At 48.2% G+C, this 20419-nt stretch overlaps 1 protein-coding gene across 1 annotated transcript in view; it reads left to right on the forward strand.

Moving 5' to 3' along the window:
* The window catches only part of LOC142833419 (uncharacterized), a 183842-nt gene extending 164888 nt beyond the window's left edge, over window positions 1-18954 (forward strand). The window contains exons 39-48 of the mRNA XM_075944805.1: window positions 1507-1560; window positions 2155-2322; window positions 4722-4874; window positions 5133-5267; window positions 5849-6001; window positions 7533-7742; window positions 11371-11491; window positions 16006-16133; window positions 18315-18436; window positions 18524-18954. Coding sequence (XP_075800920.1) covers window positions 1507-1560; window positions 2155-2322; window positions 4722-4874; window positions 5133-5267; window positions 5849-6001; window positions 7533-7742; window positions 11371-11491; window positions 16006-16133; window positions 18315-18436; window positions 18524-18569 — 1290 coding nt within the window. The 3' untranslated portion in view covers window positions 18570-18954. The remainder of the gene's footprint in view (window positions 1-1506; window positions 1561-2154; window positions 2323-4721; window positions 4875-5132; window positions 5268-5848; window positions 6002-7532; window positions 7743-11370; window positions 11492-16005; window positions 16134-18314; window positions 18437-18523) is intronic.
* Window positions 18955-20419: the final 1465 nt, after the last annotated feature.

Genomic DNA, 20419 nt, shown 5'->3' on the forward strand with positions numbered 1-20419 from the left:
CCAAATATAGGGGGGAAACAGTGCCCTCCACATTTTCCCCCATTGGTTTCTTTTTTCAGACCCTGGCATTCTCAGTTGCTAAGTTCCTAACAGCAACTGGGTTATAGGCTGTAGAGGTTACCATGGATACAAGGCATGACCAATAAATGGGTTGAGCCTTTGAGAAGGATGTGTAACTGCTCCCCCTCCCCCAGAAAACACCAATCTTCTTGGGTTATTCCTGGTCTATCAGAGAATCATGCATATATTTGTATATACTCTGTCTTCATCAGTCAGTATCAGTGGTGAGACCTTGTCTTAGTGAGGGTTCTATTGCTGTGGAGAGACACCATGACCACAGCAAGGCTTATCAAGGAAATCATTTAAATGGGATGGTTACATTTTGAGAAGTCTAGTTCATTCTCATCATGGCGGGACATGGTGGCAGACAGACATACATGGCGCTGGAGAAGGATCTGAGAGTCCTCCATCTTGACCCCAAAGTAACAGGAAGTGCTCTAAGTGTTACACTGAATGAAGCTAGAGCAAAGGAGACCACAAAGCCCGCCCCCACAGTGACACACTTACCCCAACAAGGCCAGACTTCCAAATAGTGTCTCTCTCTATGAACTCAAGAGGGCCAATTACACCACGAGACTAGGTCCCAGTACCCATGGGGTCTCAGAGTCACACCGCCATAGAGTATATACTGTTTTGAAATAGGTTGTATCTGAGGAGTCATTTAGTCTTATTTTATACACAGGGGAAAAATGAGAAATAGTGTCCAAAAAATCGAATGACACATTAAAATATCAAACAGTGAGTCTTGGACTTGCCCACACTTGATGGCTTCCCCTAGTTGACTCTGCATCACTGTAGAAGCCTGGAAGTTATGTTGCAGGTTTTCTTTTTCTTTTCTTTTTTTTTTTAAATCTGTGTGTGCACTTGTCCACATGCTCATGTGCATGTCATCTCTCAGAAACTCCCCATCTTATCTTCTGAGACCTCTTCTCTTACTGGAACCTGGAGCTTGCCAGTTCAGCTTGGCTCTCTGGCCAGCAAGCTTCAGGTATCCACCTGTCTCTGCCTTCCCAGAGCTGGGATTACAAGCATGTTCCACCACACCTGGCTTGCATGTTATCTTTTGATGTTCTGTTAAGAACCCCCAAAGTTTAAGTGCCCATAGTGGTGCAACCTTGTAACCCCCAGAACTTGGAAAGTAAAGGCAGGAAAAGCAGAAGGTGAGGGTCACCCTCAGTCATATATGAAGTTCAACGCCAGTCTTGTATACATGAAGGACGGAGGGAAGGGAGGGAAGGAGGAAGAGAAGAAAGGAGGAAAGAAGGAAAAGAGGAAGGGGGAAGAGAGAAATCACAAAGTCTAACACGGTACCAAGCACAGCCCAAACTACTGGCAGGGCCAGGGGCCAGAGGATCTTAGAATGGGGCTAAAGACACCCACAGGAAGGGGTTTCATGTGCACTGCCGTGCATGTGTGCTGAACTGAGCCCTGCCTTCTCCTCCTCAGGAAGTAGACTTGCTTCAAAGAAGTCAAGTTCCTCCTGAAGACTGTGCTAGTCAGGTAAGTCAGTTGCATACTCTTAGTCTGCCAGAAGTTAGTGTTGCCTGCAGCAGTCCCGGCCAAAGGGGCAATGCTGGCGCACTCCAGACTAGAAGTACATTTTGTGCTATGGGCATTTTCCCCCTAGAGATAGATTTCTTAAATTGTCTTTGTTGTGTATTGTTTGGAGAGGGCGGTATTTAACAGAACTGTGTGCGCATGCGTCTCCCTTTCTGTTTTTAAATGCCAGTTAGATTGCGTTTTAACAACGAAACGGCATTTGGTTGAGGAGTCAAGGGAAGGCCAGTTTGGAGATGAAAGCCAAGACAGATGAAGGGTTTATCAGAAGTACTGTGTGTAAATCCCAGCTCTTTGGGGCCTGTCCTTTCATTAGATTAAGAATGTTCTATGCAGGGTGAGCGCCTTTCACCTCAGCACTCAGGAGGCAGAGGGCACGTGAATGTTAGATGTGTCTGATGTCACTCAGGCCTGTCGCATCAGCCCGAGGCTCTGCCCTCCACACAGTGGGTCGACCGTGCTAGTCTACACGGAGCTGTTCTGCAACTTGCAATTTCCCCATTGCTGCTGTGCTGTCCACTTTATTTCCGATACTAGGTTGCAGAGCTCAGCCATGACTTGATCATGGAAGTCACTGCTCTGAGAGCCCAGCTCACGGATCTAGAAGAGGAGACTCTGGATCTTAAAAACCAGATTAGAAAAGAAGTCCAGGAGGAGTACAGAGAATTAGTGCAAGCTTTGTTTATGACCTGCTTACACATAAAGGTAAGTGTCTCACGTCTGAGATCCGGGAAGCCCCGTGGCTGCGTACCAAGGGACCAATGACAGAATGGCCTTTGAGGTACCAAGAAATTCTTGAGCCCCCAAAACTTCAAGTGAGGAGGTTTTGTTTGGTTGGGGGTTGGTTTGGTTGAAACATGGTCTTGCTCGGTAGTCCTGACTGGCCTGGAGCTTGCTGTGTAGTCCACGCCGAACTCAAAGTCAAAACATTCCCCTGCTTGAGCCTCCCTTGTGCTGGGAGGATAGAGGTGCCCCCCTGCAACTAGCCAAATAGAAATTTTTGCTGAAGAGAGACTTAGCAGTGAGTGGTTATTATTTTATTTTGCTTTGCTTTCGTGTGTGTGTGTGTGTGTGTGTGTGTGTGTGTGTGTGTGTGTGTGTGTGTGTGTGTGTGCATATGCCACAATACACAGGTGGAAGTCAGAGAGAAACTTGCGGACATCAGTTCTTTCCTTCCCTCTGTGGGTTCCAGGGATCAAACTCAGGCCGTCAGGCATGAGAGCAGGCACCTCCACCCCCTGAGTCATGTCAGCGGTCTGAGTTGTCATGATTCTTGCAGGATAGACACCGAGCCTAGAATAACTGAGTGGTTTGGTCCACAGCTGAGATCTAGCGGCTGTTGGAAAGAGGAGGTATCTGCTTCAACTTCCTTCTGACGTCTGTCACTGTTATTTCAGTCGAGGAGACAACCAAGCGGGTGAGCAAAGGCCCTCAGAGCCCTGCTTGAGCAGAGGGACCTGAGAGCTTGCCGGGCAAGTCTGGAGTCTGAACTAGTTTCCACAGATCTGAATCGCCATCCATATGCCCTTCTGCCTTTCTCCCGTATTTAGAATCCGGGAGCTACCATCCTGTCCACCAAGGGGCCACCCAGAGAGGAATGATGGGACTCCCTTGTAAATTCACTGTGGAAGCTAGCCGCTGTTTAAAACTGAGAATCAGGGAAATGGATGTCCTGTGCCTAAAATGACTTATCAGGTCACCCTGCCCTATGGAGCTCAGTGCGTGCCCACAGTGTCCCAGTCTCTAGCTCTCTTCCCCAGCCCTCTTCTGCAGCACTGGGTAGTCTCTAGAGCCAGCCCCACTTGGTCCCTTACCTTCCACTCCTCCCTGGGGGTTCCAAGATAGACCCTACAGTTGGTTTATTAGCAGGAGACCCAGCGATGCTCTCTCTGCCTTTGTCCTCCAGGGAATATCAGAGATTCTGTTTACTTGCAAAATACAAATGCTTGCAAATACTCAAAGATCAAATTCAAAATGGCCTAGTGCTGCAAGAGGAGGCTATGGAAGTGAGCCTTTCCCGAGAAATCCTGCAGGCATGAAAAGAGAAAAATTGGACTCTCGGCTTCTCCCAGACGGCGGGAGTTTTACCAAATCCCCAGAAGTAGGGAATCCCTGTCCAACTCTTTGGCCCCAAGGCAATGACATTGTTCCCACTGGTAACCAGCAGTCAGGCTTCCTGACATAGTCTCTAATGGGCACTCTCCTGCCTTCCTCGCCCAGGAAGTGGTTCAGATATTAAAAAAATTAGAATGAAAGTGCCCATATGTCTACTTCTCAGCCCTGGGACTTGTCTGCTCAGGCTGCCACAATAAAATGCCCTAGATTGGGTAGCTAAAGCACAGGTGTTTGTTCTCTCACAGTTCTGGAAGCCAGGAGTCAGAGACCAGGGTAAGCAGGCAGACTGATGCCTTCCTAGTAGAGAAAGAAGCCACCTTCCCCCTGTAGAGAGGAAGAAAAAGAGAAACCTCTGCTCTAACAGGGCACAGTCTCCCTGGGATAGGGACCCACCCCATGTCCTAATCTGAACCCCAGAAAGGTCTTCCATCGCCAGACGTTGGAGGTTGAATAGATGAATTTGGGAAGAGTGGCGATTCAGTTCACAGCACTGCGCCCGCAGTTAGGCTTACATAAGCATTCCGTGTCATTGTCAGCCATCAGCCACGGCCACTCAGAACAGCACATCTCATACCCGGTGTCCACTGGAGCCTAAGGGGGCGGCCAGCCCGTCTTCTTCCGTCACTTATCTGTATTTAATCAAATTCCTCAGTCGTGGCCATCCACTGTGAGAGACTCATTAGATTCTGCTCTGAGCCAACCTGGGAGCCCAAACTCCACCTTTCCTGACTAACCTGATGCAGCCAATAGATTGTCTCTCTGTCGCCTCCCCTGGCTCTACTCACCATCCTTCTGGCTCAACGTGCCTTGGTGTTGACAAGCAAAGCATGTCCTAGGTGGCCAAAAGATGAAGCCCTGCAGATTAAAGCCAACCATTCAGGGCCCCTCCTGTGCCTGCCTTGTAACTGTCGCGATGGAGGGCATTTTAATCCTGCCCTTCACACCGCACAAGCCCGCTGGACTCCCTTGACCTGAGTCTGCAATTTCAGGAGGCACTGGATGAGAATCAGTTTAATTTGATCCAGAGAGTGTGTGAGCTCATCTGTGAAGTGAGAGCCGAAGGGACTGCCAACGTGAAGCAGCTCAAGAAAACCTGGGGCTCTGCCAGACCCGACGAAGGAACAAAAGAGAACACAGGCAAAGTGCGCGTGATCTCATACCGCAGTTCTTTCCAAAGCCTGGCCCACCATTGACCCGCTTAGCATTCCAGAGGGGTCTCCCAGCAGCACTGTGGCGGACCTTTTAAAGGGCGCTGGGGCGGGCTGGGCTACACAGGGTCACATCTCCTTGCGGAAGGCATGTTTCTGGTGTTAGTATCCGTTTTCTGGCGTTAGGGGCCATGCCCTTCTGGGAAAAAGGACTGAGAGTGGTTTTTTTCTAAAAGTAAGCCTTCCTGGCAGGAGCAGCTGCGCCCCTCGGAGCAGGACGACAGGGGCACCCTGGCTGCTGTAGTGTGCAAAGTGCGGAGCCTGGGCCGCTGGCGTCTGGCTGCGCAGCAGGCTCGTCTCAGAGGTCAGCTGAGCAGGGCAGAGAAGGTGAGTGCTGAAGAGAGGCCCTCTCTCACTCCCCACCCCCTCACTCCGCCCATACCCGTGTGTGACACTTCTGGCCAGGCTGAGTGCAGCTGCCGCGCTGGTGGCAGGTGACAGGCCCAGCTATGCTAAAGACTCTGGCAACTGGCAATTGATCATTCCCCGCCCCCACCCGGAGAATAGGCAGACTTAGAGCCTTGGGATAAATAGAAAACAGCAAGGCAGAACCAGTCATCGGCAATGAAAGGATGGTGCCTAAGAAGGAGGAGAGATGGCAGGGAGTGTTTGTTAAGGGCTTAAGGCTGATGGCTTTGGTTTTACCTGTGATGGTCTGGGGAAAATCTGCTTTAAACACATCCAAAGCAAAGCACACATCGGGGATGGTCTGGAAAGTTGCACTTTCTCGAGATCTGGATTTACTCGAATCTGTGGCGCTTTCCATAACTAAGATCACATAAGCAATGGCCAGTCCGAGCTCCGCTCTAGGGGAGGCGGTAAAGAAGGGCCTGCTGTGAGACGGTAGCTGAGGCTTGAGACTAAAACCATAGAAAAGATGCTCGCTCCCTGTCTGGCTGTGTTTGCAGGAATCTATTAACAGCCAAAGAGAATGTGTGAGAATCAAGCTCATGGCAGAGCAAGAAGTGGGGTTACTACATCAACAGCTACGGGCTGCCAGGCAGGCCCTGGCCAAAGCTCAGACTGACAACAGGAAGCTGTGGAGGCAGCAGGATACCCAGGTATTTAGAGCCCCTGAGTGTGGCCATGAGATGGGACACTGTGGCCACTGGTAGCAGTTACAAGAGTCACCTAGTGTCTAGAATGTCACTGATTTGAGAAACACTGGAGTTAGTTCTCAAAGACACTCAGGACAAACAGCTAACCCAGGTGCCTACTAACATACCAAGGCAGGAGCACCCAGCATCGCAAGTACTTGGTACAGAACCCTGGCTCCTCTCAGCATCTGATGTATACACACACACACACACACACACACACACACACACACACCCCTCCAGCCCCTGAGCTTTGCTTCCCTTCTCTTCCTCCTGCTTTTTTTCCCTTCCTTCCTTCCCTCCCTCCCTCCCTCTCTCCCTTCCTCCCTCCCTCCGTCCTTCCCTTCTTTCTTTCTTTCCTTTGTTTTCTTTTATTTTGCCTCTATAACTCAGTCATTTTGGCTACATGGTCTCTTGGTTCTTGGCTCTCCCATGGTCCACTCTCTTGTTCACTCTCTCCCCCTCCCGCTCCCTCTCTCCAGCCCTGGTCTGCTGGTTGCGTTCAACCTTGTTCAGGTGTTCAGCCTACGGCTTTCTCTCCCTGCTCCAGACTCTTCCGGATGCCTCTGGCTGTGCTCTCCCTGTAACTCCAATAAAAGCCTTCTCCTCAGCCTTACCTAGGAGGAGACATGTCCTCATTTTCACTCAGCTGGAAGGAAGACAAATTCCAATTTGGCTTTTTCTTCCTCTTCGCCCTGACTTTCGCTTTTTCTTTGCCTCGTGGAGGCAGAGTGACTTTCCAGCTCCCGCTCACTTCTATTCTCTTGCTTTAACTCTGTAGAGTCTGGCTTCCCCAGAGATATTTTGACAGTGAAGACAGAGCCCAAGTTAGAAGCACCCTCCCACACTGAAGCTTCAGTGACATGTCCTTGCCTGCTCAGAACTGAACCCAATCACTGCCGGCCCTCATGAGAAAGGCTTTATGGCAATGTGAATGTCGCTCGTGGTTCATATGAGTGTTTGGTGGGTAGGTAGTTAGCATGAATATAATATCATCATCTGATGCCCAGTACCCAGAAACTCAATGTCTTGACCTGGTAATGTTGTTGGGTGGGGGCATTAGCACATCCTGGCTTTCGTTAGAGTTCGTTGTGGGTTCTGTTCCCTATGACTGATGTCTCAGGGTTCATAGTAGAAGTGCCAGGTGAGCCTGGTGGTGGTGCGCGTGCCTTTAATCCCAGCACTTGGGAGGCAGAGGCAGGGGGATCTCTGTGAGCTCAAGGCTAGCTTGGTCTGCAGAGCGAGTTCCAGAACAAACAAATCCTGTCTCAAAACAAAACAAAACAAAAAGGTGCCGGGTGAGACAAGATCCTAGGGTTCTCTCTGCTTACCAGTCCAGCAACCCAGGACCAAATAGTCAGGCTCTTGTCCCCAAAGCCACAGACCAGTGCAGGCAGCCACGCTGAAAGAATGGCTGTTAGGGCTCCTAGCCTCAGCTACCTCTGTTGCCTCTGCTGATCCTTTTCTCTCTTGCTTTGGCCCTCCCTTGCTGCAGGCTCAACTGCTGAGGGAGTTGGAGCACAGAGTGACTCAAGACTCTGTCACGCGGCAGCAGCTGGAGATCCTAAGAACATCTGGCATGGAGAAGCTCCTAGAAGACGTGGAGCAAAAGGAGCAACAACTGCAGCTCCTGACAGAAGAGGCCCAGCGGGCTTCCAAAATGGGCCAGCTGCAGTGGAAGAAGATGGACAGAGACCTGCAGCAGGTGAGGGCTGCAGCAGGTGAGGGCTGCTGGGTGCACCCCGCCCCGGGGGGCCTATGGAGCCTGAGGAGCCTGAGGAGCCAGCTGGCTTTCTGCAATGTTTGTAGTCCAGGCCGCTCACAGCAGGCTCTCCTGCTCTGTCAACTCCAGGCACACCAGGAAATGGTTCTATATTTCCACCCCGGGGCAATTGCTTGAGCTTCACTGTTCCCGGCTCAGAATTCCAGTGCCCTTGTGATGCCCCCTGAAATACAGGTTTCCACGCAACTCTAACCTTTGAACCGGGGTCTTTTAGAAAACTTGCTCGAAAAGGACCAAGTATCTTAAAGCTGCAACAACAGGTTTTTACTCGCGTGTTTCTAGAAATGCAGAGATTAAATGTGAAAAGCAAAGGTGGCTGGCAGACATAATTTTTATAACTGCACCTCCCAGGGGAAATAGAGAGGGGTTATTATAATGCAGGTATGGATTAATTCAAGCCTCAGTAAGTAGACGAGAGAAGGTAATTGAATAAAACCTGACACAGACGGTGCTTCACAGATATCCGTGGGTGAATAAAGCCTTAATTCATTCACTCGCGATCATATGAGACAGAAAAGCAATTTGAAAATGAAATTGAACTATTATTGGTCCAGGGTTTCAATGGCTCCAGGAGAAGTTTGGTGAGGAGAATTAAGTTGAAGGGAGAGGATGCTAAACAAACTACCTTCGAGGGGATCGAGAGAGGGGATTGAGATGAACTGCTGCCCAGTCAAAGAAAATTAGAATGTCACACTTAGGACCTGGGCATGGTGGCTCATGTCTGTAATCCAGCACCAGAGGCACGGAGGCATGAGGACTGCCATGAATTTGAAGTCAGTCTAAGCTACCCAAAACGCCAACCACAAAATTTACCTTTTGAGCCTTGGTTCTGTCCAAGGATGGACAGTTCTATCGGGGCTGGTTCTCACTGACTCTTACAGAGGAGCTTGGCGATATGTATCTCATGGGCATGTTTTTAGGGCCTCTGCCGTCTAATAATCTTGAGAGGTCTGGGACTCCACGGAGTCTGCCCCAGGCAGGCATCAGGTAATAACCTTTTGGGTAACTCAGGAGGTTTTGTCAGCCCAGGAAGCTACTTTTCCTCCCAAAGTTAGAAAACACTGATCCAGGTACTAATCTCCTAATGACTATTAATTAAACTTCTGCTGCCCAGTCCTTTGCTCTGCCAATGGCTGACTATGAGGAGCGGTCTAGTGTCCACATCCTCCAAGCCTGCTCATCTAAAACTAGCCACCTGTATTATATTTTTCTATTGGTGTGATAAAATACTTGACACAGGCCACTTTAGGGGGAAAAGGCTTCTTCGGGCTCACAGTTTGAGGGGACACAGTCCATCATGGCAGAGAAGGCAAAGGTGGCAGAAGAGTAAGGATCCTGATGGATCTCCCATCAGGAAGCAGAGAGGGAGTGGATGAGGAATAGAATCAGACTATCAAACCCGACTCCAGTGACCCACTTTCTCTGCAGAGTCTCTACTTCCTTAAGGTTCCACAATCTAAACCACACTGGGAACTGAGTGTGTCAACACATAAGCGTATATGAAACAGTTCAGATTCAAACTATAATCCTACATTAATTATTATTTGATCATTATTTAATTATTATCATTGTTTCATGGCAGAGATTCTGAAGGCAATTAAAATAAATATTTTGAGTTTTCTCAATAAGCACATTTCCATCAAAACTGCTGGCTCTTTCTGAACTACCCCTCCCCCTCTCTGACAGCCCTTGTGTCCCTGGGCTTCTCCACCCCAAGTGGCAATTCTCAGCCAGCAAAAGGCCACCAGGAACTCCCCTGCCCCCACCCCGCCCATGGCCAGCAGTGGCTTCTTTGGCCTATCTTTAACCTCCACCTCCACGGGCGACTAATGACTGACTGACCAGACAACACCCTTTGCCTGTGCTGTGTCTGAACAGATCTGTTAGTGCCTAGGCTTTGGGATCCACCCCCAGCTATAACTGGCTGGGTGACTTTGGCCCTCTTCATGACTTTTCTGAGTTAGTTTCTGCATTGGTGCAAAAGAGAAAACAATATACTGACTTCATAGGTTGCGGGGGAGAACAAATGACTCAAATCCAGGAAAAGCACTGATAGCTAACTTTCCCTGGGGTTAGTGTTTATGATCATGATGGGACCATCAACACAAGACAAGCCTCAGAAACACATAGACAGACCTGGGCTCAACCCTCTCTTTGACTGAGTGATTTTGGCCAAGGCATTGTGTACAAGGAGGGGCCTTAGTAAGTCTGCCTCTTCCTTCTGCTAGTACCTCTCAGATTTCCCTGACTTGGCTAGGAAGCCCTCGTTATGCTTCTTCCAGCTCCTCTTCCACCCCTACTGGCTGCGACACCCCCACCCCACCCCCGCCGCAGCGTGCCTGGAGCACGAGGGCCTGACATACATGCCTAGCATTCATGGGACTATGGACCTGCTTTATGTGACAATACCCTGCTAACCGAAAGCTCTGAGGAGCTACTGAGATCTAAACTATATTTGGGGGGACCCCACACCAATCAACTCATGGCCACAGTTACTGGTATGGAGGGCTTTCTGTTTAGATTTAAAACCCACAGGACTGTATTTTAAAGCTTTTCCTAGAGGTAAGCTGGAGGTGTATGTCAGCTCATAAGAGTGCTGGCCTGGTGGGCATGAAGCCTTGAGTTTGACCCATAGCACCGCTTAGACTCATGGAACTGTGATCCATCACTTGGGAGGCAGAAGCAGAATCAGGAGTTTGAAGCCAGCCTAGGCTACATGAGATCCTGTCTCCAAAATCAAGACAGGCAGGCAGGCAGGCAGACACACACACAGGCACAGAGAGAAAGAGAGAGAGAGAGAATTACCATAAACTTGATGGTTGACAATAAACATTTATTTATCACACTTAAATCTGAAAATGAGATCCTAGCCAGATTGGATTCTTTCAGAAGTTGTAAAAAAGAAAAAAAAAAGTCTGTCCCATGTCCCCTCTAGTTTTGGGTGATAGTTGGTATTTCCCTGGCCTTCTTCCCTTTGGGAGGTCCAGCCCTCCAATTCCTGCTTGTTATGCAGTGACCTTGTTGTCAGAGTTAAAAGCAATTAGGGGCTAGATTTTAAAAGAGAAATACTTGTGATTTGTGCAGATGAGAAACACTTTGGATCCTCCCCTTGCCTGCCTAGGGATGCTAGGTCAGTGTGCAAGGGGAGAACTGGCCAGGGCAATGTTGCAGCTGCAGGGAGCAGATTTTTCCCAGACACGGACGCACAAATAGGTAAATAGATACAACAATGAGTAAATGTTAGTTTTTAGAGAAGCACAAAGTCGTAATTATAAAGTGATTATAAAGTAAGGATTCCACCGATGGCTTCTGGTCCTCTTTATTTAATTCAGTTTACTTTAGCTGTTCCTTCCCAGGAACACAAACTCAGGCCTGTGTTTAGCCTATGCAGGACCCTGAAGACTGACTGCTTCTCATGGGGTAGCCTTGAACCCATAATCTCCCTCATGGGGTAGCCTTGGACCCACATTCTCCCTCAAAAGTCACCTGGGAGCCAAGGGAACTCAAGAAAGAACCACAAAGGATCCCGCTTCCCACCCTCTCGCCTCAGATGAGAAGCCAGCTTGCCCAGGAGCGTAGTATGAAGCTGGATGCCTTCCAACGAGTGCGGGAGCTACAGAGTCAGCTTCATGACATGGAGCAGCCACCTCTCCAGATGGGCTGCCCAGCTGGTAAGTGCACCTTCCTCTGGCTAGAAGGACCACCCAGTCTTGGAGACATTAGTTGAAAGGGAACCTCCATGACTCCAAGACTGGGTAACAACCCAAGGCCAGGAGTGGGCTCTCCATGAATGTGGACTGAATGGATAAAATATAAATTTAAAACAAACAAAAAAAATCCTTCTCAGATTTGCGTTGTTGTCTACTCTCATTCAGTCATGGCTGGTCAGAGCATTTTAAAATACCACTTGAAGAGCGTCGCATTGCTTGCTGGAGGGTCTTGGTGGTCTGCGGTACCAATGACCACATTTCTAGGGTGTTATTCATAAAGTACATTATGATTGCTGGGTGCTGGGAGCTCAGGGCTCCTGTGGAGATGTCCATCAGAGTAGTCCTCTGGGCAGCATGGCGACAGACCCCGGAGCCACTCTTAGTTGGCTTCCTCCCCTGTGAGATGAGTACTGAATGAATTCCAGATTGACCACAAATATCACCAAATGCTGGTGACCACGCGTAGGTCATTGCTGGGGCCAGTCAAGCTCTCTCTTTGTCTCTCATCTGTCACATAGATTGGTTGAATGCGCATGCTTTGGAGGGGGACCACCAGATCCCTGTTACTGCTAGCTGTGTAACTTTAGGTAGCTTGATTGCCCGCCACACAGTAAAATGTGAATAAACCTCCATGACTTATTCTACGTGTTAAATGGAAGAACACCCGTCTGATACTTAGGGGGATCTTTTGTCAGGTGAGTCAGGAATTGCACAAGATGGGTACTACACTTTCATACACGTGTTTAGTTCTTTATCTGGGTTTCCTTTTGGCTGTTTGCCAACACGAGTGAGCTGAGGAAATACAGTCTTTCCCAAGCGGACAGTCGAGTGAGTCCAGGCTCACTAGGAACAGAGCTGGACTTGTTCCTGAAACCCGCGGATCCTCCTCCTTGACTCTGCGCTTGCCTTGCCCTTGAAGCGGGCCTGCCACAGCCTAACCCAGCCCTAAGATGGAATCTTGTTGTGACCACTGCCGCCAAGCAGTTCTACATACCTTATGTTGGGGACCTTTTTCCCTCTCCTCCCTCTCTACTTCTCTCCCACCAGATGTTTTTGTAATTCCTTCTGGGCAATGTCTCCTAGAGAGCTGCCATCCAGGACCCCCAATATCTGCACAGTCATGGAGAAGAGCCAGAATGAGGTGCTCCGGTGGTCCCTCCTTTTTAAGTTGAGGGAGGGCTCTTTTCTAGTAGAAAAAGAACATACTTTGGGCTTCAGGCCTAGCAGATTCCCCCCACCAGGTGAAGGGGTCTTGTAGCTGGGTCTGTGGCACCCCTACACACGGGCCGAAAACCAAGAATTGAATCTTTAAACTGTGCTTTATCCATGGAGCCAGCAATCTGAGAAGATATTGAATTAATACGTTAGAGATCTGTCTTTGGTCTCAGCACGGGCTGCAGATTGCATGGGGATGGGGGCAAAGGCAGCCAATCATTGCAAAGTTTCCCCTTGCCCCTCTAGTCAGGTGACCAGTCTTGTCTTCCAAGTCTGTGGTGTGGCACTTTTCTCCTTATTGTCTCCTCTCTGCAGGGGCGGGGTGACAGACGTAAAGGCCACCGAGTCTAGCTTACCTAGATTGAAAGTTAACTCAGAACAAACAAGCCGCTGACAGTGCGCAGCCGTACTCCTTCCTGCAGAGAGGAAGTACAGATCTGCACTTGAGGCAGGCAGGCACGGGGACCATTCTTGTTCTATGCACACACCCGTCTTCAAACAGTTCCCCTAGCAACCTCAGAGCTCCTCCTACATGGGACTACACATCCAGTAATGTTTCTCCGCCTCTAAGAATAACCAAATGTTAACAGTTTCTGTTTGAATGTGTTCTCGATATATTCCGGTAGGAGACCACCCCAGTCAGCCTAAGATGGGTTTGGGTGTTTGGGTGCATGCACAGTAACTCACACTGTGCCCTCAAAGTGAACTCTTGGGGAGATTACCCCACTTATCATCTGATGCTTATGCAATCAGGTGTGTATGTGATGGTAAGATGCATGATGGGAAAGGATTGTCCATAATATGAGAAATGATTATAGGACCTAATCTATTGGTCAAAATATAGAACCTGCTGGTCACGGGTGGCGCATGCCTTTAATCCCAACACTCTGAATGCAGAGGAAGGTGGATCTCTGAGTTCAAGGCCAGCCTGGTATACAGAGTGAGTTCTTAAGAATCAGCCTCCTCCTTTTCTTTAGCCCTATAAGAGGAAACCCTAAACAGTAACTGGGACCTTGGCATAACCTCCTTTATGTGGTCGGCTGTCAGTCTTGACAGGAGGGGCCCTTTCTTATCTGGGCTTTGCCTTGCTTTGAATAAAGCTGTCTTGCTACTTCTGCAAATCCGTGTCATTCTCCTGTTCCAATCCTTCAAAAAAGAGCCCCAAAGCCTGGAAACCCCTGGCACGACCTCCCGCCACAGGTCGGAGGTGGTTTGGCTGTGTGAGGTAGTCCCTACAGTGCAAACCCAAGAGGTGGGTGGGACCTTTAAGGGGTGGAGCTATAGCTTGGAGGATCTTTGGTTACTGTGGTGCTGCCCTCAAAAAGGATTTAGGAAGGTCCTGTGGAGCCCCTTGTTCCCTGGGAGTTGGCTCTCCTGTTTGTGGCTTCGTAGTCTTGTTGATAAAAGAATTTAAAAACAGACTCAGAAAGATGAAGAAATATTTTGTTTGAATTTGAGAGGGAAATAGCAACAGGGAGGATAAGCAGCCAGTCTCAGCAACAGCTGTGAGGGAGGTGATGGAGGAGAGCTGTCTTCTGAGTTCGGGTCCAGGGAAGCAGGCTTTCTCAACAGCAGAGGCCAGGAAGCAGCTGCAGGGGACAGGACTGTGGCGGCTGGCATCTGGGGAAAGAGTAAGAACGGTGAGAGTATGGGGGAAGCGTGTTAGGATTTTGACCGATAGAGAAGGGATTAAAAAGAAGAAAAAGAAAAGTTTTGTTCCTTTTAGTTAGATTTTAGAAAGACAGGCAGGTTTCGTATAAAGACCTATAAGCGCCTGCACTGGGGGAGTGGTCTCTGGTGTGTAAGTAGCCATGTCTTCTTCCTAGGGAGGTAAGTATTCCTCCAGTCTGCTTAGCACCTCTGTCTTCAGCATTCCTGAAGGGTGACTTTATGGCTAGTTGGCTGACAGACCCATTAAGATTAATTCTTAAGGAAAAGACAAAAGAACCTATAATTTGGGGGTGAGTTAGAATATCATTTCTTCACCCGTGGATAGAGGAAAAGCTCAGGTCCTATTATTTTGATGGGGGGATTTTCCTCTAATAGGGCCTAGCAAAGCCCTGATTTAAATCTTAAGGATGGACAAGACTGACTACAAGATTCAAATCCATATTCAGCAGCCCCCAAGCCTCCCAATGTCACCCAGCTCCCTAACAAACTGAAGCCTCGGTGGGGCCGCTAGCAGAGTGGACCTGATCCTGGGCTCACTCCCTGGCTTCAGCTCCCTACCTCCCTATGCTGTCTTTTCCTCCCTTGAGCCTGGACCAGTTGAGTGCCCACCTACCTCACCCACCCCTCCCCATCTCCTGAACCGGGACTTTGATCCTCCCAAACTGTGACTCAAATCAACCTCTTCTCTTTATAGTGTTAGCGGTCCTCTGATACTTCATTATAGCCGTGAAAACCCGAGCAATCCCAGTGGACAGGATCCTGTCCACGCTTCCTCCTCCGGAGTTTTGAGCAACCCTTTCCCTTTCCTATCTCCACCCTCGTATTTCCTGTCTGTTGAGGGTCCTGGGGAACATTCCTTTAGGATGTATCACCCAGGAGGGATCTTGCAACAGCTAACAATTATGTATCGTTCATGTATGTGTAAAGGTCATAAAATCTACTAAAATAAAAACCTTTGCTGGGTGATAGTAGCGCATGCCTTTAATCCCAGCACTCGGGAGGCAGAGGCAGGCGGATCTCTGTGAGTTCGAGACCAGCCTGGTCTACAGAGCTAAAAAAAAAAAAAAAAAAAAAGCCTTCATTGAAGCCGGGTTTGATGGCTTATACCTGTAATCCTGGCCCACAGCCCCAGTGCTCGGCCTATCCCATCACTGAAGGCAGGAAGGACTGAAGAGTGTGGTGCTGGCCAGTCTGAGCTAATCAAAAACAACAACCAAACAAACTTGAAAAGCCACCTCCCAGGACCCTATTCGCCAGCCTTTTCCTGCTCATCGTCAAGCTTCTTTAAAGAGTTACCTGTAAACGGGGCTGGAGAGATGGCTTCGGGGTTAAGAGCACACTGACTGCTTTCCAGAGGACCTGGTTCAATTCCCAGCACCCATATGGCAGTTCATAATAAAAAATTAAAAAATCAAAGCGGGGGGGGGAGGGAGAGTTACCTGTGATCACTATTAATTCATTCTACCTAGCTTAGGGCTCACATCCATCAGGGAGAGGGGAAGGAGAAACACACAGAGGGAATGCTCTGCGTTAAACTGGGCTCTGCACACTGCAGCCAGAGATCTACTTTCTTTCCCTTTTTTTTATAGGGCTTACACCCCAGACCCACCGGTCCCTAAACTCTGCTGCTGCATTATCCAGATGCTCCCACCAGCGGTTTCCAAAGACTAATCTTCTTGGCAATAAAATGGCAAGAAGGATTCAAAGGGCAAAGACTGTGAGTGATGCTGAGCTTGCTTATACGTAGGAAACAAGAAGACTTTATACCTGGTGTAACGTCTAGGGTAATTTCAAACTTACATTAGGAAAATTCTACATCCGGATGTTAGCCAGGTAGCTTGGATCTGTTTTACAGTTTTAGTGTTGAAATAAGCCCAGGGCCCTTTCTGAATTACAGCCCACCCAATGGCTCTGGAAATCAGTACCAGAACCTTGCTGGATTCTCTTTGAGTTTCTTTTTTAATCATCGACAATAATTATTAATATCAGGTCCCTCGTCTAATTTCCCCCTGCCTTCCTCTTTTATTTATTTGTTTGTTTGTTATTTATGTCATATACATACCGTGTATGTTCCAGCATGTGCGTATGGAGATCAGGGGACAAATTGAAGGAGTTATTTCTCTCTTTCCACCATTTTGGTTCTGGAGATTAAATTCAGGCCATCAAGCTTGGCAGCAAACACCTTTACCTGTTGAGCCTTCTCACAGATCCCCAAACTTTCCTTGTGATTTTCCAATTGGCAGTCTAGGTCTGGATGGAAGTTCATTGCAGCATTTAAAATATATGGTTAAGAAAGGGTAGGGAGGCTGGGCAGTGATGGCACACGCCTTTAATTCCAGCACTTGGGAGGCAGTGGCAGGCGGATCTCTGTGAGTTTGAGGCCAGCCTGGTTTATAGGAGCTAGTTCCAGGACAGGCTTGATAGCTACAGAGAAACCCTGTCTTGGAAAACAAACAAGAAAGAAAGAAAGAAAGGAAGGGAGGAAGGAAGGAAGGAAGGAAGGAAGGAAGGAAGGAAGGAAGGAAGGAAAGGTAGGAAGGAGATGGGAATCAATGAAACCTTACCAAATCAGGGTCATGTTACTATGGTTACCAAATCAGGGCCGTGTTACTATGGTTACCAAATCAGGGCCATCACTCCACTCCTCAGGGTGTGCAATCATCTTTCCCTAACATGTGAAATTCTAGTAGAGTTGTCCTTCGGCATCCATGAGGAGTTGGTTCTAGGACCCCCATGGGTACCAAAGCCTACACAGAATAGTGTAGCATTTGCATGCAGTCTACACACAACCTCCTATATACTTTAAATCACCTCTTAATTACTTATAATGTTGAAACAGTGCAAATAATTGTTATATCACTTAGGGAATGTAGACAGAAAAAAGTCTGCGCACGCAGTACGAATTTTGTCTTTTCCCAATATTTTTTGGTCTGTGGTTGGCTGAGTCCATGCGTACAGTATGGAGGAAAAGCAGTATCTTGGCTTGTAAAAGCCTTCTACCAAGAGAAGACCGCCGTGTGCGAAGGGAAACAAGACATTTCACAGTTCAGCCCATCTTCATGTCACTTCTGAAAGCTCTGAGTACTTTGGGGTGTTGCGGGTCATAACTCTTGTGGTGGAAGAGGCTAACTAGCCAAGTGCATTGACGGAGACCCACTGGGCGTGAGAAACCTGGCAGGGTAAGGGACTAGGGCTAACTGTTGGCTACTGCCAAATAAACCCGACTAAGATACTAGAATAATAAACCCTACAGTCAAGTATCTTGTGGTTCCATGAGCATGGGTACAAATAGGGATCCCCAAGCAGAAGATATGAAGGCAGGCAACACCCAGCCTGAGCTCAAGCCACTCCAAGCCTGTCCGTGATGTGACTTCCTAAGAAGGTGTGGAGATAAGACAGACAACCTGACAGGTCTGACAGACAGGACACACACGTGACTGTGATATATGCACAGAGATGTTCTACAAGGATGGTGCAGTGCTGACGTTAATGACAGAGCCCCCCCGAGGAGTGTTTAGGCTGCTCCAGGTCAGCAGGTCTTCTCGTCCCCACCTGGAGTGCCTTTCCCCTGACTTTATGACGAGCCCGCCAAAGGCCGCCTCCCTAGAGCCAGTCAGTGCTGCTGGTCTTGGCGGCAGCAGTGCCCCTTGCTACGCTATAAGAATCCTTCAGCGGCAGGGCAGGGGTGGAGCAGGCCTTTAATTCCTGCACTGGGGCAAGAGCAGGGAGCCAGGCGGATCTCTGTGAGTTCGAGGCCAGCCTGGTCTACAGAGCTAGTTCCAGGGCAGCCAGAGCTACACAGAGAGACCCTGTCTCGAAAAACCAAACCAAAACAAAAACAAAAAATATCATTTGCCACCTTTAAAAAAATATCCTTATCATCAACTTGATATTCCAGGCACCAATTAAGCAGAAAAAAAGGATTTATGATACTTCTCTACCCAATGTAGCAGAAAATGCTCAACTTACAACTTTTCAAGTCCAAACAGCTCCATCCAGGATTTCGTTCAGAACTGAGAGGTAATCTTTTTTGTGTGGATCTATTTTATTTCTGTATGCATTTAGATGGATAAAGATAACTCCAGCTCTATCAAACTTTCCATCCAGCTTTTCTTCGCAGTATGTGGCAGACAGTATTGAAGAACTGAGATGAATTCATCTAGAGTGTCCAGATGAAGCTGGATTTTGGTCCCAGATTTGAAAACTTTCAAGCACTGGTTTGCATTCTACAAGTTCTCTCCGGCTCCTGGTTGCCCAGAAGTCTCTCGGCTTGAGGTTTGAGTAACAAAGTAGGCAGAATGGCCCAAGGCAGAGGGCCCTGATGCTGAGCTGTCCTTACAAAGAAGTCAAGGCTCAGGCCTGGTGCTGGCGGTTCCAGCTCTCACGTGGTAGCTCACAGTTATCTGTAACTCTAGTTCCAGAGGACCTGATGCTGTCTTCTGGCCTCCATGGGTACTGGGCATGCATGTGGTATACATACATATATGCAGGCAAACATACACATAAAATAAAAATAAATCTTTTCAAAGACATGTTATTAAAAGTGAAAAATCATTGTAGTTCAATAAAGATTCATCCAAACAAATTTCAAAGCATTTTTTATTTTACTTAAATGTGTCATCCTTTCTTAATAATTTTTTCATTTCTTCCTGCAAATGCTAAAACTCTGTTTTATTAAGTGTTTTGTAAAAAGATTTATTTTATTTTATGTGTATGAGTGTTTTGCATGCATGTATGTATGAGCACCACATTCGTGCCTGGTGCCAGAAAAGTCGGAAGAGGTCATCGCATTCGCTGGGACTGGAGTCGCAGATGGAGGAGGTGTTAGGAATCAAATATGAGCCTTCTGCAAGAGAAGTGCTCTTAACCACTGAGCCAATTCCCCAGTCTACTTTAGTAAAGCCTTAATCCAATTCCTTTTCTTGTTCAGACTAGAGAATCTATCTTGGGTAAGAAAGAGATGAATGGATCAAAATAGACCAAAGAAACATATTTGCATGCGTAAATTTATACATTGCCATAGCCGGATCCTAGATGTATCTCCCAAAGGTCCACTGCGCTGGTAAGATTTTTGTCAAGTTGACTCATGCTATAGTCATCTGGGACAAGGGACAAGCAATTGAAAAACTGCCTCCACTAGATTATCCTACGGGCATAACTAGAGGGCGTTTTCGTGATTATTGATTGATGTGGGAGAATCCAGCCCACTGTGAGCAGTGCCGCCCCTGCTAGCAGGCGGAGCAAGCCATGGAAAGCTATCCAGTGAACGGTGTGCCTCTGACTTAAGCTTCAGCCTTGGCTTCCCTTGGCTTCCCTCGGGATGGTCTGTAACCATTAGCCAAATATATGGTTTCCTCCCCAGGTTATTTTAGTCAGTGTTTTCACAAAGCAATAGAGAGGTGCACTAAGACAGCTGGACTCTGGGCAAGCGAGGTAGGTGATGGCTACTCATTTCCTACTCTGTCAAAAAGATAAAAGTTACAAGTTGACTAATTTGTGCAGACTTTGAAGGAGCAGAGAGTCAGAGAGGAAAGCTCAGATACCTGGTAGCCGTGTGACCACCAGGGTATGTTTCAGGCCACTTCAAAGAAGGGTGCAGTTGCTGAAGAGATTAGCAACCATATAAAGGCTACACAGCCATCCATACATGCGAGTGCTCAGTTGGTGGGGAGCAGAACTCGTTGATAGGATTAGGTGGTGTGGCCTTGTGGAGCCTGCCGCTACACTTCCTGCCACGATGGTGAGAATGGACTAAGTCTCCAAAGTGTAAGAAAGCCCCAATTAGATGTTCTCCTTTATAAGCGTCACCATGGTCATGGTGTCTCTCCCAGCAACGGAGCTCTGACTAAGAAGTGGTGAGGCTGACTAAGCAGCGACGCGTTGCTTCTGTGTAAGTACTAGGGATCTAAACTAGGTCCTCATGCTTGCCCTTGTACAGTGCACACCTGTAATCCCAGTGCCAGGAGACAGCCTAGGGACTCACTGGTCAGCCAGTCTAGCCAA

Source organism: Microtus pennsylvanicus, chromosome 1 (genome assembly GCF_037038515.1).
Source record: "Microtus pennsylvanicus isolate mMicPen1 chromosome 1, mMicPen1.hap1, whole genome shotgun sequence".
NCBI lineage: Eukaryota > Metazoa > Chordata > Mammalia > Rodentia > Cricetidae > Microtus > Microtus pennsylvanicus.